Raw genomic sequence first — 14,252 nt, 5'->3', positions numbered from 1 at the left:
CTAATGTGATGTCTGTGTCTGAGCACATGCAGCAGCATAATAAGAATTCAGAATCAAATGCTTATACAGAGTCTGATATAGAACTGAAACACAAAGGAAATAGTCTTAACTTTCAGACTAGTGTTTCCCAAGAGATGTCTCAGATTTCAGGTCCTGATGGGAAATCAGGGCCCACTCCCTTAAGTCAAATTGGATTCCGAGATCCTGCGAGCATGGGGGCAGGGCAACAGCTTACAGTGCTGAGTATAGAGGTGCTTTAACTTAACCCTCTTCTTTATGAAGCTAATCAATCTGTAAAAGTCCTCTAATGGCCTTTGCACGCATAGATTTAAGCATGGAGAGTTTGAATGGTTTATAGACTGTGGAATCCTCATTTCATGTAATACAACTCATTGCGAAGATAAAAAAAAAACTGAAAGTCTCATGCTACAGTTTTCATTCCTCGAGCCTCACAGTGAGCTAATCAATGTTTTGTTTTCACTGGGATGATGTTGCAATTACTTGAGTAATGATTTTTTTAATGCTTGTGGATACTTAGAAAGACAAAATCAGCTCGTTAAGGAGTTTTGACCTCTAAAGCTTATCTTATTTTTTTTTGTTAATGCTGTACCAAAAGGCTCTCTGTAGTGAAGATGATGTTTTCTGGGAAATGGTTCATTAATACATGTTAATATCTGTAAACTTATAGGTTTATGCAGAGTCTAGAGGGGACCTGCGACCTGATCCACGATTTGATTCTGTCAATGTCATAGCTCTCGTCGTGCAGAATGACGATAATTTTGCAACTGAAGTATTTGTGCTTTTATTTAGTCCAGATTGCATTGATCAGAGGTAATATACCAGATTCATTTATTTTGGATTCTTTAAAATACTGCAGCTGATGTATTCGTGCTATTGTTATATCTTTAATGCTACCTTGAACTTCAATCATTTTCGTACTCCAGTATGCTTTTTCAATCTTGTTATTGTTATTATTATCTCACTACAGGAATGTTGATGGCTTATCTGGATGCAAGTTGTCTGTCTTCGTTGAAGAGAGGCAACTATTCAGTTTTTTCATTGAGACCTTATGTAAATGGGATCCAGATATTCTTTTGGGCTGGGATATACAGGGTGGATCCATTGGTTATTTGGCTGAAAGGGCTGCACAGCTTGGTATAAGATTTCTCAATAATATATCTAGGACGCCATCCCCGACCACGACAAATGATTCAGATAAGAGAAAGCTTGGTAATAGTCTACTGCCAGATCCGTTGGTAGCTGGTCCTGCTCAAGTAGAAGAAGTGGTAATTGAGGACGAGTGGGGCCGCACACATGCTAGTGGTGTTCATGTTGGAGGTCGAATTGTTCTCAATGCATGGCGTTTGATTCGCGGGGAAGTTAAACTTAACATGTACACGATTGAAGCTGTGTCAGAGGCTGTTTTGAGGCAAAAGATTCCATCAATCCCCTATAAAGTATTGACAGAATGGTTTTCAAGTGGTCCTGCTGGTGCAAGATATCGATGCATAGAATATGTGATTCGCCGAGCAAATTTGAACCTTGAGATTCTGAGCCAACTTGACATGGTATGCAACATTTTCAATTTGATGTACATAGTGAATTATATATGTGCAAGTCGTTTATTCTACTAAAATCGTTTGCAGATAAATCGTACGTCAGAACTTGCACGTGTTTTTGGCATAGAATTTTTCTCAGTTCTCTCCCGAGGTTCCCAGTACAGAGTGGAATCCATGCTTTTAAGATTAGCACATACACAAAATTATCTTGCTATATCTCCAGGAAACCAACAGGTTTGTTTTATCTGCTACTTCCAAGTGATTTACATTTAATGTTTCGTGGATTATCAACCAGGCGTCCGACCTTAAACGATGGGTTGGTGAACCCTCGTTTTGTTTATGACCATAGATTGTTTTTCCTCATGCTAGCTTCCATAACAAATGCCTTGCAGTAAAGTTTCATAATCTTTTCATCCCCTTCCTTACTCATTAGCATTCTCCTAACTAAACCATGTGATCATGTAGGTTGCCTCTCAGCCAGCTATGGAATGTGTACCTCTTGTGATGGAACCAGAGTCTGCATTCTACGATGATCCTGTTATTGTGTTGGATTTTCAATCTCTCTACCCTTCAATGATTATAGCATATAATTTGTGCTTTTCTACATGTCTCGGAAAACTTGCACATTTGAAGATGAACACCCTTGGGGTCAGCTCATACTCTCTAGACCTTGATGTTCTTCAGGATTTAAATCAGATCATGCAGACCCCAAACAGTGTGATGTACGTGCCACCAGAGGTAATTTGCATTGCTTTTCTTGAGAAAATTAAATCTTGAATGTAAAGTCATCATATTCAAGACAAACAAATTATCTTATTTCCCAAAAGCGTCATTGTTTTTTGCGTCGATGGATCCTTTTCTTGATTAGCTTAATCATAGTCATCACCTTCTCTGCCTACATATAGGTACGTAGTGGAATTTTACCAAGGCTGCTAGATGAAATTTTATCTACAAGAATAATGGTGAAAAAAGCAATGAAAAAGTTGACTCCTTCAGAAGCAGTTCTTCACCGGGTATGGTTATTTTGATCAGGGTCCATTCCTAATTTTTTTGACTAGGGATGATTGGCTAATGTGAGAGTGGCCCAAGTTTTTGGTTCCAGCATGAAATTTACCATTTTGATAGTATACAGTGTCTTCTTTCAGATATTTAATGCGAGGCAGCTTGCTTTAAAGCTGATAGCAAATGTGACTTATGGTTATACTGCTGCTGGCTTCAGTGGTCGAATGCCTTGTGCAGAGCTGGCAGATAGTATTGTCCAGTGTGGTCGTAGCACACTTGAGAAGGCAATTTCGTTCGTCAATGCCAATGATAAATGGAACGCTAGAGTTGTTTATGGTGACACTGATAGGTAATTTCCATATCTACTAATCTGGATAAAGTGAATGCAAGATTTGAAACCCAGTTTAAGTTTACCACCATCTTTGGTGGCACTATTTTAACTTCCTACAAAATAAAGTATAACCAGGGTTTATTGTGGTCATTGTAGCAGCCTTGGCAAGTATGTATCGCAGTTTCTTTATTTGCTTCTTCCATGTGGCCTCATGCATTTTAATTACTTGTGTAGTATGTTTGTCCTCCTCAAGGGACGGACTGTAAAAGAAGCTTTTTTAGTCGGACAAGAGATTGCATCTGCAATATCTGAAATGAACCCACACCCAGTCACTTTAAAGATGGAGAAAGTCTATCACCCTTGTTTCCTTCTTACGAAGAAGCGCTATGTTGGGTACAGTTATGAAAGTCCCGATCAGAATGAGCCTATATTTGATGCAAAAGGTATAGAAACTGTTCGAAGAGACACTTGTGAAGCTGTTGCAAAAACGATGGAGCAATCGTTGAGACTCTTTTTTGAAAAGAAGAACATCTCTAAGGTACAAATTGTATTGCGCTCTTTCATATTATCAGCTGAAACTGCAGTGGCTTATATCTGCTTTTCTCTATTCGTTGTGCAGGTTAAGACATACTTGTATAGACAGTGGAAGCGGATACTATCAGGGAGAGTGTCTCTCCAAGATTTTGTCTTTGCAAAAGAAGTTCGGTTGGGGACTTATAGCACAAGAGACTCTTCACTCCTTCCTCCAGCAGCTATTGTGGCAACCAAATCAATGAGAGCAGACCCTCGGACAGAGCCACGCTATGCTGAACGAGTGCCTTATGTTGTGATTCATGGGGAGCCAGGAGCTCGACTAGTTGATATGGTGGTGGACCCACTGGTTCTTTTGGACATCGATACACCCTACCGACTGAATGACTTATACTACATCAACAAACAAATTATACCAGCTTTGCAAAGGGTATTTGGACTTGTCGGTGCAGACTTAAACCAGTGGTTTTTGGAGATGCCCCGTGCCACCAGAATTTCCCTTGGTCAACGTCCCTTAAACTCTAGAAACTCGCACAAAGCTCGAATTGATTATTTTTATCTCTCGAAAAATTGCATCTTGTGTGGGGAAGTGGTTCAGGAATCTGCTCGGCTATGCAACCGGTGCCTCAAGAATAAAAGTGCTTCTGCAGCAACCATGATTTGGAAGACTTCAAAATTGGAGAGGGAGATGCAACACCTAGCCACGGTAAGTACTCCAACATCTAATATTTATATGAACTGATTACAGAATCTCTATAGATGCATTCAGTTCCAACTTTCTTGGTCTATCCCTTGATCTTTCTTTATATTATTATATTTTGCAGATATGCAGACACTGTGGTGGGGGAGACTGGGTTGTGCAATGCGGAGTGAAATGCAATTCCCTAGCTTGTTCAGTCTTTTACGAGAGACGGAAAGTTCAGAAAGAGCTTCGTGGCCTCGCCTCCATTGCTACAGAGAGTGACCTTTACCCTAAATGCATGGCTGAGTGGTTCTAACCTTGTCGCGAAAATCAATTAAAAAAACCAGTAATCAAACTCCGCTCCATGCGTTCTTCCACTCAAACTGACATCTAAAACAAGCTCATCCTGTTAAGCAACGTTGTGTATTTTGTATTTGCAGGATTTTGAGCAAACTGCATGGTGTCTCGTAAGTTAATAAGTATCAGCTACTATGGTCGATCATCACCTTGGTGTTTCTTTCTATATGGTTGTGACTTGTGATCAAAGAGCAATTTCGTCAAGGGCGTGTGAGTATGTTTGTTGATAGTACAGTACAGCCACTAACCATGTTGTTCAATGAGCATGTAGATATGTGTGTTGTTGTAACTCTAGCACAGCTGAGTATATATATAAATAATTATATTTCTGTGTTCATAACAAAAGATGCTTAGAGACCATAATTGCAAATTAGCAAATTAAACACGACTCCAATTTTATTCATATGCCTTTGAGCAAANAAAAAAAAAAAAAAAAAAAAAAAAAAAAAAAAAGATGATTATTATATTTTACCTATGGACCAATCACAAGCGGTCAAAGTCAACTCTCTCTCTCTACCTACAGTTCCAGTGATCGAACTAGCAATCACGTGACCCAAACTCATTTTTGATTTTTTACTTTCCGATTAGTCTACTACTCCGACGATGACCGGAACAAGCCGTCGGAGCGCGCGTGGTCGAATCAAATCAACATCATTTCCCGGCGGCGATGAAGGAAGCGATTCGCTTAGTTACCCTCCTTCGAGTATCCGCCGAGGCAAAGGCAAAGAGCTTGTGTCGATCGGTGCGTTCAAGACGAATCTCAAGATTTTGGTTGCGTTAATCATTTTGGGGATTGTATTCATCTACTTCGTCATCAATCAGCTCGTTAGCCGCGGATTGTTGTTCGATGAGTCTCAGAAGCCTAGGGTTATCACTCCTTTTCCTGCTCCGAAACTCATGGATTTGTCTATGGTACTACACTAATCTCTTCTTATATCCACGTTTCGTTTCGTTTTCTTTTAACTTTCGCTGTTGTTGTTTTTGAGTAATTGAATTGGAAAGATTCGTATATGTATCAGTTTCAGGGCGATCACAAAGAGAGCTTGTACTGGGGAACTTATCGTCCTCATGTTTATTTTGGAGTTCGAGCCAGGTATGTAACTTTCACTGTGAATGACTCTACTTTCGGATATGTCTTTGTTGCTTTCACTGTGAGGCTCAGATGAGTTCCTATTTGCAAAATAAGTTGTACATGGTAATGCAGAACACCACAGTCCTTGGTAGCTGGATTGATGTGGCTTGGTGTCAAAGACGAAATGTATGTTATGCGTCACTTCTGTGAAAACTCTGATGATCTAAGTACATTTGGCTGGAGAGAACATAATGGGCGGGATTTTGGGCGGCAGGAGCTGGTTGAAAACGATATGATATTGGAGACAAGTTTTGTTAAGTCAAAGGAAGACAGCCTTGGTTATGGTGGGGATTGGGCTGTTCGGATTGATGTCAAAGATAAAGGGTAATTTCTGAGATACATTAGTAATGTACTATGTTTTTCTTCACTGTGTCAGCTTTTGTTATTTTGGCTTATAGATAATATTGAACTAGGTTTTCTTTTCCTTGACCATATTGGGATTTAACTAGGTTGAATGATGGTGCAAAAAGAAGCGCACATCTCTTCTTTTACTTGGCTGATGAAGGTGGCAATGTTCTAAATTTAGGCCACGATAATTTAGATTTTGAAAAAAGCTCTCTCCTGGTTTCGGGCTCACGTGAAGATGTAGGAGACTGGCAGATACACTTAAAATCACAGGTATTTTGTGATTAAAAGTGCTCAATAAAATTCTTAGAATTTTGGAGCTGTGTCTGCTGGAAGTGGATCTGTGGGTGGTTTGATATTTTCTGTTATGTTTCGTATGATGCTCATCTGGATATATGTCCATTTTAATTGCTCTTCGTTTGCAGAATCAGCTTGAGACACATTATTCCGGTTTCAAGACGCCTCACATATATAATCTGTCTGATCTTGTTCAGCAAAATCTTGCTCTGCAGGTCTGCTAATTTTCGAGCTCATAACTCATTTTGAAAGAGCCCAAGGTATTTTGTTTTTCTGTTAAGACCACATGCTTACATGTCTCTTGGCTTGTATTTTTTCAGGCAAGAAAGTTTGGACGACTTCAGCTCTCTGACACATCAGAGGATTCTTCTAACATTTACATCTTTCAGGTAATCAGTCTTGATGAAGATGTTTGCATGTATAGTGTTGAATAAATATACCGAATGTTCTTATGATCAATATGTTTCACTGTGTCCAATGACAGCATATCCTTTGTCAAACAGATTTCTGGGAAGCTACCATTTACGATTGATATACCCTTTGTCTCCGGAATCAAAGGAGAAAGTTCAAATGTGGAAAAGCGTTTGTCAAGTCTCTCAGGTTTCGTAAGCCTCCTGTTATTACCAAGCATCATTAATGATGAATTTGAATTTTCTTAAACTTAGCTTGTGTATATGACTTGCATTTGAGTTTTTGAGTTTGGAAGAACTTGCATTTGAGTTTATGCACGGAAGAATTTGCATTTGTGTTTGAATTTTCTTAACCTTAGTTTGTGTATGTGAGTTGCATTCGAGTTTGAGTACGGAAGAACTTCTTGTCTGCCAATGAGTTTGTTACAGCTTGCCTTTTGAGTTTCATAGCTCAGATTAAGAACACTACTCTGAAATTTATGTCTGGCTTCTGTGTGTTTTAAGTGTCCCTCCTACTAGTTATATGTATCTGTTATGGGTCAATTCAGTAGAACTTCCATTTTTTTAAAAATTTCTCTGACAGCATGAGCTTAATGTTTATATCGTTGTTTTTGTCTACTTTTATTGTATTTGTTCTAAGTTTTAGGTATGTTCCATGTAGGTTTGCCACTCTCTGATCTACTTAAAAAGAAACATAGAGAATTTGATACAAAGTTTGAGGAATGCTTCAACCTTTCGGAAAAGGTATGCTTCTAAGTTTTTCTTTTAAAATCTACATACTTCAATTACCCATGTTAATAAATGTCATAATGTTCATGTAGTTGATAATTTGCATCCATCCAAATTAATGTTAATAGCAAAGATGAGGATCTCATTCTCTGTTTCTTGTTGTTCTAGCATGATTCAGAAACCTTGGGAGTTGGCAAGACTGCTATTGCAAACATGCTTGGGGGCATTGGTTACTTCTATGGTCAATCGAAAATTTATGTTTCTAAAAGTGCTCAGGCGAGTTTACTTGCATCTTGCGTCTTGTTTATTAATATTTATATCCCTTTTACGTTCTTCCATCTGCAAACTAGGTTGGACCTCTCACAGAATCATACAACTTACTACCTTCTATTGCAGCCTGAAAGTCGGAATAATTTCTTGCTGTATTGGCCAGCCGAGCTATACACAGCTGTTCCAAGCCGGCCCTTTTTTCCTAGGGGGTTTTTGTGGGACGAAGGATTCCATCAATTGTTAATCTGGTTCGTTCTTGTTGATCATTCGTATGCTGAAGATTTCTTTGATATGATTCTATTGTGATTGTTTCTTAGATGGAATTTCTGAAAGCCACTTTTGTTTGATAAAATATTAGCACAAAGTTGCAAGCTATAATCATCCCACTAGTTGATCATTCTTTGGACTATGTTGTGTGTGCTTTGCTCAGGCGCTGGGATTTTCGTATAACCTTGGATATCGTTGGACACTGGTTAGACCTATTAAACATAGATGGATGGATTCCACGTGAGCAGATTTTGGGTGCTGAAGCTCTGAGGTATTTACACTCTCTCACTAACCGGGGTAGTCATAGTTTTTGTTGTAATGGTTTTTGAGATTTGTTTTAACTGCAGTAAGGTTCCAGAGGAATTCGTAGTTCAGTATCCGAGTAATGGCAATCCACCAACACTTTTTTTGGTGATACGCGGTAAGAATCTGTTGTATTTGTACCTCTACGACGGTTTATGTCATCGCGCTCATTTTTGTTTCATGTAAGCCCTTGGGAATTGGGCCATACAAATAAGTTTATTCTGATGTCAATCCTTGACCAGCAGTTATATAAGATAGGGAATCAGAATTATTGTAATCATATTCCTTCTGTTTGTTTTACTAATATTTCTGTTCCGATTACAATTAGATGTTTAGAAGTTTGTTGCCAAGATCATAAAAGTGCTTTCACTGGTAAAGATAGGATAAAAAAGGATTCACAATCAATTCAGTTCCATATTTTGACAATCGTTTTTTCCAGATCTAATAGATGCTATAAGGATGGAAAAGTTTACTGCGTCAGAAAGGGATGAAGTATTGTCATTCCTTGAGCGGGCTTCTGTACGCTTAGATGCATGGTTTCAGTGGTTTAATACTTCCCAGTCAGGTAACACCATGGTTAATTTATAAAAAATTTCAGTCTTCAACTGCTCTGTGTTTTAGATTTGCAGTATCTTTTACTAATCAATGTTGGATCCCTAGTTGTTAATCTAGATACACTAGATGAGACGAGTTCTTCTACTTAACTGGTATTACAGCCTTAATATGCTAAGAATGGCTACTTCATTTATTTTGTCATGACTTGGTTAAACACTAGGCAAGGAGATAGGAAGCTACTTTTGGCATGGCAGAGACAATACAACAATTCGAGAACTTAACCCTAAGGTACTATTTCTTGGTTTATCATAAAAATGATACTGAAAGCTCTAGTTTTAACCCTCACATAGACTGCAAGTCTCGAATGTCAAGTTATAAGGTTTTCTCTGAGGTTTATCCATGTCCTCTTTATCAATATATGATAACAATGATTGAGAAAAAAAAATTCCTGTGGTATAATCTTGTTAACGACAAGATTTCTCAGAATTCCTTGGGTGTGTGTGAGCCGACCTATTTTTGTAGGATTGTTACTTTGTCAGTTGCTTATTTGCGGATATGGTAGTTCAGTTCACAGATCCTTGGGGATACATCTGATGTCTTTATATCTCCTGCAGACACTTTCGTCGGGGCTGGATGATTATCCTCGCGCTTCGCACCCAAGTGAAGATGAGCGGCACGTTGATCTTAGATGCTGGATGTACCTCGCTGCAGATTGCATGCATTCCATCACAGAGTTTTTAGGAATAGAAGATAAACTTTCAAAGGTTAGCACAAGATGGAAAGGAAAGGGATGTCTCTCCTATTTTTGTTTACATGTTACTGATATAAAAAACAAATCCTGCAGGAGGATTACAATTCAACTGCCAAGTTGCTTTCAAACTTTAATCTTCTGAATCAGGTATATCCTCTATCAGATGTCAACAATTTTTTCACTTCTTTTAACTTTCTTTAACGTTGTTCTATGTAAATAAGTTGATTATTAAAAACATGATTTCTCTCTCAAAGAGTATCACATTAACTTTTTCTCCTCACTATTCCTTTTCTCATTCATGTTTAATTTCTGAGCAGATGCACTATGATAGTGACCATGGGGCTTACTTTGACTTTGGTAATCATACAGAAAAAGTAAGAGACGCTTCATAAATTTAAGATTGAGTGTCAGTTTTTGTCATATAGAAGAAGAACGTAAGATTCTCACTCTTTTCGTTGAACCACATGTTCGGTGATTGATCCACAGGTTAAGTTGATACGGAAAGAGGTAATTCAAGAAAATGGTCAGTTATCTCGACAGCTTGTAAGGAAGACGTATGGGAAGCCAAAGCTAAAATTGGTTCCTCACGTGGGTTATGTCAGCTTATTTCCCTTTATGTCTAGAATCATCCCACCAGTGAGTGTTTGGCCAATATTTCAATGATCTTTAAAACCCTTATGGATCAGTTACTTCTTGATCTAAATTGTCACATACTTTTGGTCGATATAGGATTCTCCAATCCTCGAGAAACAGCTCGATCTCATTTCAAATAGGAGCATCTTATGGAGTGACTATGGACTAGTTTCACTTGCCAAAACCAGGTAAGCTCACAAGAACGAACATACTCAAAAAAATTATTTTTCTTCAATGATAAGAAAGAACATTGTTTTGATGCAGTTCTATGTATATGAAACGTAACACTGAGCATGATGCACCATACTGGAGAGGTCCTATCTGGATGAACATGAACTACATGATTCTTTCTTCTCTGCACCATTACTCTAAAGGTACTTTTCTACCCACATGGTAAAGAACAGCAACATGGAGCTAGAAGATCTCCACGTTTTATTACATCATATGCATGCGGTTAACCATGTGTGAAATATCCTGCAGTGGATGGGCCATATAGCGAAAAGTCCAGAGCAATTTACACGGAACTAAGGAGCAATCTGATAAGGTATATATTACTTGGTATCTGCGATAGAGAGGTCTTGTTTGATAATAACTTGTTACATGTCACAAATTACAGGAACGTGGTTAAAAACTATTACCAGACAGGGTACATCTGGGAACAATATGATCAAGTTAAGGGAACAGGGAAAGGCACACGACTCTTCACCGGCTGGTCTGCGCTTACCTTGTTAATTATGTCCGAAGATTATCCTATTTTTTAGAACCGCTTCGGATCGACTCTTAAAGTTACAGACATGTATGAGTTAGAAGATCAGTTTTGATGTAGGGCTTTTTTGTATTTGCTCATGGTGGTTATAGACTTATAGTGTTACTGTTACAGATCCAACTCAGGTCGATGGTATAGTTCCAGAGTTTTGTACGTTATGCCATATTCTGTGGTCTTTGACTGATAATGTGACTGAAAAAAAAAATCAAACGCCAATTGCATTAAACAAATTTCAAAATAAAACAAATCCATAGGTTGTTGTTTTTTCTTTTTCAATCTCAATGCTGCTAATTAATCAAGTGCCAACTTCACAAATATCGGAAGAGAGTTTGACCGAACACTACCAATTGAACAGAAGAGATATCAAAAGAAGTTTGGAATTTTCTTATTCATGCTTTTTAGCCATTTGACCGAACAGGTACCAATTGAACAGAAGAGATATCCATGAGACTGCTAAAGTTACTTTCATTTAATTCACTTTTTTTTTTGGGGATTTTAGCACTCACACCCACTTTAGGATAAACTTCTTTCACAAAAACCCACTTTCTCAACTTTCTATACTTTTGTGAGTTTGTTGTTTAGGTGTCCATGTCTTTTTTACAATTTTGTCCTCAGAAAAATTTTGATGGAGGATAAAATTTTTTGAATCGTTCTTTTTCTTTCTCTCTCTCTCACCTTTTTTTTTTTGGACAAAGATTTTCTCCCTCTCCTCTTTCTCTTTTTCTCTTCCTTTTCTTTAATTGTACTAGTTATATATATTTATTTTTATACAATAAGTTATGATTTAATTTTTTCCTACATTTTATGATCTATATTAATATATTTTAGATGAACTATTGTACATTATGGTAAAATGACAACATCAAATCCATATATTTATGGTCTTGTGGATACCAATCAATTCATGTGTCCATGACAACATATCTATATGGAAACATATTATCGAAGTAATATCCATCAATTCAGAATAAAAGTAATACCCATCAATTCAGGTGTCCATGACAACATGTCCATTTGGAAACATATTATTGATCGGGGTTATAGTGCAATTTATGGGTACAATATTTGTCCACATGGATAACTATTTGTGGATACAATATTTGTCAAACTTATCCAAATGGATAACTATTTGTGGATACAATATAAGTAATAGATAACACTCACATAACAAAACTCAAACTTTTTCCCAGATTGAACGAAAACTAATTTAATTTTTAAAAAACTCACAATACCACATTTAATCCGTAAAATCACAATAAAACCAAGAAAACCCATATCGAATTTCATATAATCTAAAGTGATAAGGAAAGAGATCTAAAGATTTCATTTTCTCTGGATTTTCACTATTGTTGGAATGGTTTTTGAAAAATTTAGAAAAGGAATGGGAGAGAGAAAGAGAGAGAAACAAAAACAAGCTTTTATCTTTCAATGGATTAACAAAAGCAAAACAAAGAAGAAGAAAATGTATTGTTTGGTTGAATAATTGGGAGGATGGTGAGTTGGATTTTTTTGTTGGTTGATAAATTGGAGGAATCATGGTTGAAGAAGAAGAAGATGTATTGTTTTCTCTCTCTACAATTAGAATCCACATAGGTAAGTTAATTGGAAGAGAGTTGGTTTGTTTAGTTTGAGGGGTAAGTGGTAATTTTACAAAAAGAAAGTATAGTGATAGTAGAAAGTGGGTGTCTATGTTAATAGTTTAGGAGAAAGTGGGTGTAAGTGCAAAATTCTCTTATTTTAACACAAAAAATGCATGAGCCCAACCACTTGGTAAATATTTTTAACTCTATATATACAACACCCGTATTAAGGAGAAACTCACAAGTCATAACATTTGTTTTCTTCCCTTTTCTTTTTCTTTCAGAACTTTCAATTTTCTTGAGTGAAGAAAATTATGGAGATGATAGTATAGTTTCATAAAATGTTTTACTATTTTGCAAGCAGATAGGAGATATTTCTGATGGTACTACTAGGCACCATTGCTGCTATTGCAAACAGACTCACTCGCCCGTTGATAGACGCTTTCAGCACCACAGATCCAGAAAACATCATGGTTTACGAAGTTTTAAAGGTTAGAGTTCTAGATTCTTATATAGCTTTTGTTTACACTTTGCTGTCTTCATTAGTTTTAAGTTTTTTTTTTACAAAAAAAATTGTTCATTATACGGATGAATGCTAATTAACTCGATTCTTTTACGTTCCTTTCTGGCTGACACAAAATATATACTGAGAGATTGATGGTTTTGATGCACAGGTTGGGACATTCATACAACTGATGAGTGATGATAGCAACTTTCTTTGGAGGATTCACGTTTTGCCTTTATTAGAGATCTGCAATTAGCTTTGGATCTTTGAGGTTTTCCAAGCTCATAGTAGTAGAATAAAGATCTAGCTAAACAGGAAGAAGAGAAACACAACTTTCCTTTTAACTATAGTTGTCACTTACTCATGTGTTGCACAAAGATTGGCATATGAATCATTAGGATCTTTACCAGCCTCTCATCGTTATCTTCTCTCCAATAATGCTGTTTTGTGAAACTGTCATGGTCCTCAGCCGGTAAGTTGATAATGATCATTATGGACTCATCGGCTCAGAGCCATAACAGTTTTGCGAAACGGCATTATTGCCGAGAAGATAACGATGAGAGGCTGGTAAAGATCCTAATGATTTGTATGCCAAGCTTTGTGCACACATGAGTGAGTGATAACCATAGTTGAAACTAGTTATGCGTTTTTCTTTTTTACTTTATAACTAAATATATAATGTTTGATTTTGCATTGTAAGAGTAATTCCAAAATTGTTGTAATTTCAAAATCTGGTTGAGATATAAGTTAATAATTAAATATTCAGACAAGTCAAGGTTTTGGATTGAATTTAACATAACTTTGTGGTGTACATTCACAAACACCTAATTCTGATATTCTTTTCCTCAACTAATAAAATATTAACCTCACTGGAAGCTTCAGTAAGTTCCATAAAGATCTGTTGGAGGTAAAAATACTCTACTGGATTCAAAATAAAATATAAAGAAGAGAAGTTGTTAGTTAAAACTTAAAAGTCTCAGTCGCTTCTCAATGTAAGCCATTGTTTAAACCAAATCAGCTTTGCCTCTTTGCCTTTGCCAATGAAACACGAATTGCATTTAAAAAAATTCCAAATAAATCAAACCGCATTATCTTACAACAAACGTGCAAACGGAGGAGACAATTACAACAACACGAAATCAGTTTCAAACAGAACACTTTCTCCACTTTATTAAGTCAGTGTACATCATCAACTTAAAAAGAGACAATGCTCTCTTTGCTTTGGTTCATATGAGGAAATGTAACCA

The 14,252-nt window shown here is 37.0% G+C and overlaps 2 protein-coding genes across 2 annotated transcripts in view; both read left to right on the top strand.

The window, feature by feature from the left end:
• LOC104750549 (DNA polymerase zeta catalytic subunit) overlaps nucleotides 1-4,825 on the top strand; it is a 10,660-nt gene extending 5,835 nt beyond the window's left edge. Inside the window, exons 15-24 of the mRNA XM_010472355.1 lie at nucleotides 689-831; nucleotides 989-1,568; nucleotides 1,647-1,793; nucleotides 2,025-2,297; nucleotides 2,465-2,572; nucleotides 2,705-2,910; nucleotides 3,127-3,430; nucleotides 3,512-4,129; nucleotides 4,248-4,451; nucleotides 4,546-4,825. Of these exons, the coding sequence (XP_010470657.1) occupies nucleotides 689-831; nucleotides 989-1,568; nucleotides 1,647-1,793; nucleotides 2,025-2,297; nucleotides 2,465-2,572; nucleotides 2,705-2,910; nucleotides 3,127-3,430; nucleotides 3,512-4,129; nucleotides 4,248-4,421 (2,553 nt within the window). The 3' untranslated portion in view covers nucleotides 4,422-4,451; nucleotides 4,546-4,825. The remainder of the gene's footprint in view (nucleotides 1-688; nucleotides 832-988; nucleotides 1,569-1,646; nucleotides 1,794-2,024; nucleotides 2,298-2,464; nucleotides 2,573-2,704; nucleotides 2,911-3,126; nucleotides 3,431-3,511; nucleotides 4,130-4,247; nucleotides 4,452-4,545) is intronic.
• Nucleotides 5,066-11,107, top strand: LOC104750548 (mannosyl-oligosaccharide glucosidase GCS1-like). Its single transcript, XM_010472353.2, has 22 exons — nucleotides 5,066-5,374; nucleotides 5,482-5,555; nucleotides 5,667-5,918; nucleotides 6,044-6,212; nucleotides 6,365-6,451; nucleotides 6,557-6,625; nucleotides 6,740-6,836; nucleotides 7,308-7,390; nucleotides 7,544-7,651; nucleotides 7,772-7,893; nucleotides 8,076-8,183; nucleotides 8,260-8,333; nucleotides 8,655-8,780; nucleotides 8,991-9,058; nucleotides 9,385-9,534; nucleotides 9,615-9,668; nucleotides 9,839-9,895; nucleotides 10,008-10,157; nucleotides 10,251-10,342; nucleotides 10,419-10,528; nucleotides 10,635-10,698; nucleotides 10,771-11,107. The coding sequence occupies exons 1-22, from the start codon at nucleotides 5,066-5,068 to the stop codon at nucleotides 10,913-10,915; spliced, it is 2,568 nt and encodes an 855-aa protein (XP_010470655.1). The 3' UTR covers nucleotides 10,916-11,107.

Source organism: Camelina sativa, chromosome 16 (genome assembly GCF_000633955.1).
Source record: "Camelina sativa cultivar DH55 chromosome 16, Cs, whole genome shotgun sequence".
Taxonomy (NCBI): domain Eukaryota; kingdom Viridiplantae; phylum Streptophyta; class Magnoliopsida; order Brassicales; family Brassicaceae; genus Camelina; species Camelina sativa.
This window is presented reverse-complemented; position numbering and strand designations above follow the sequence as displayed.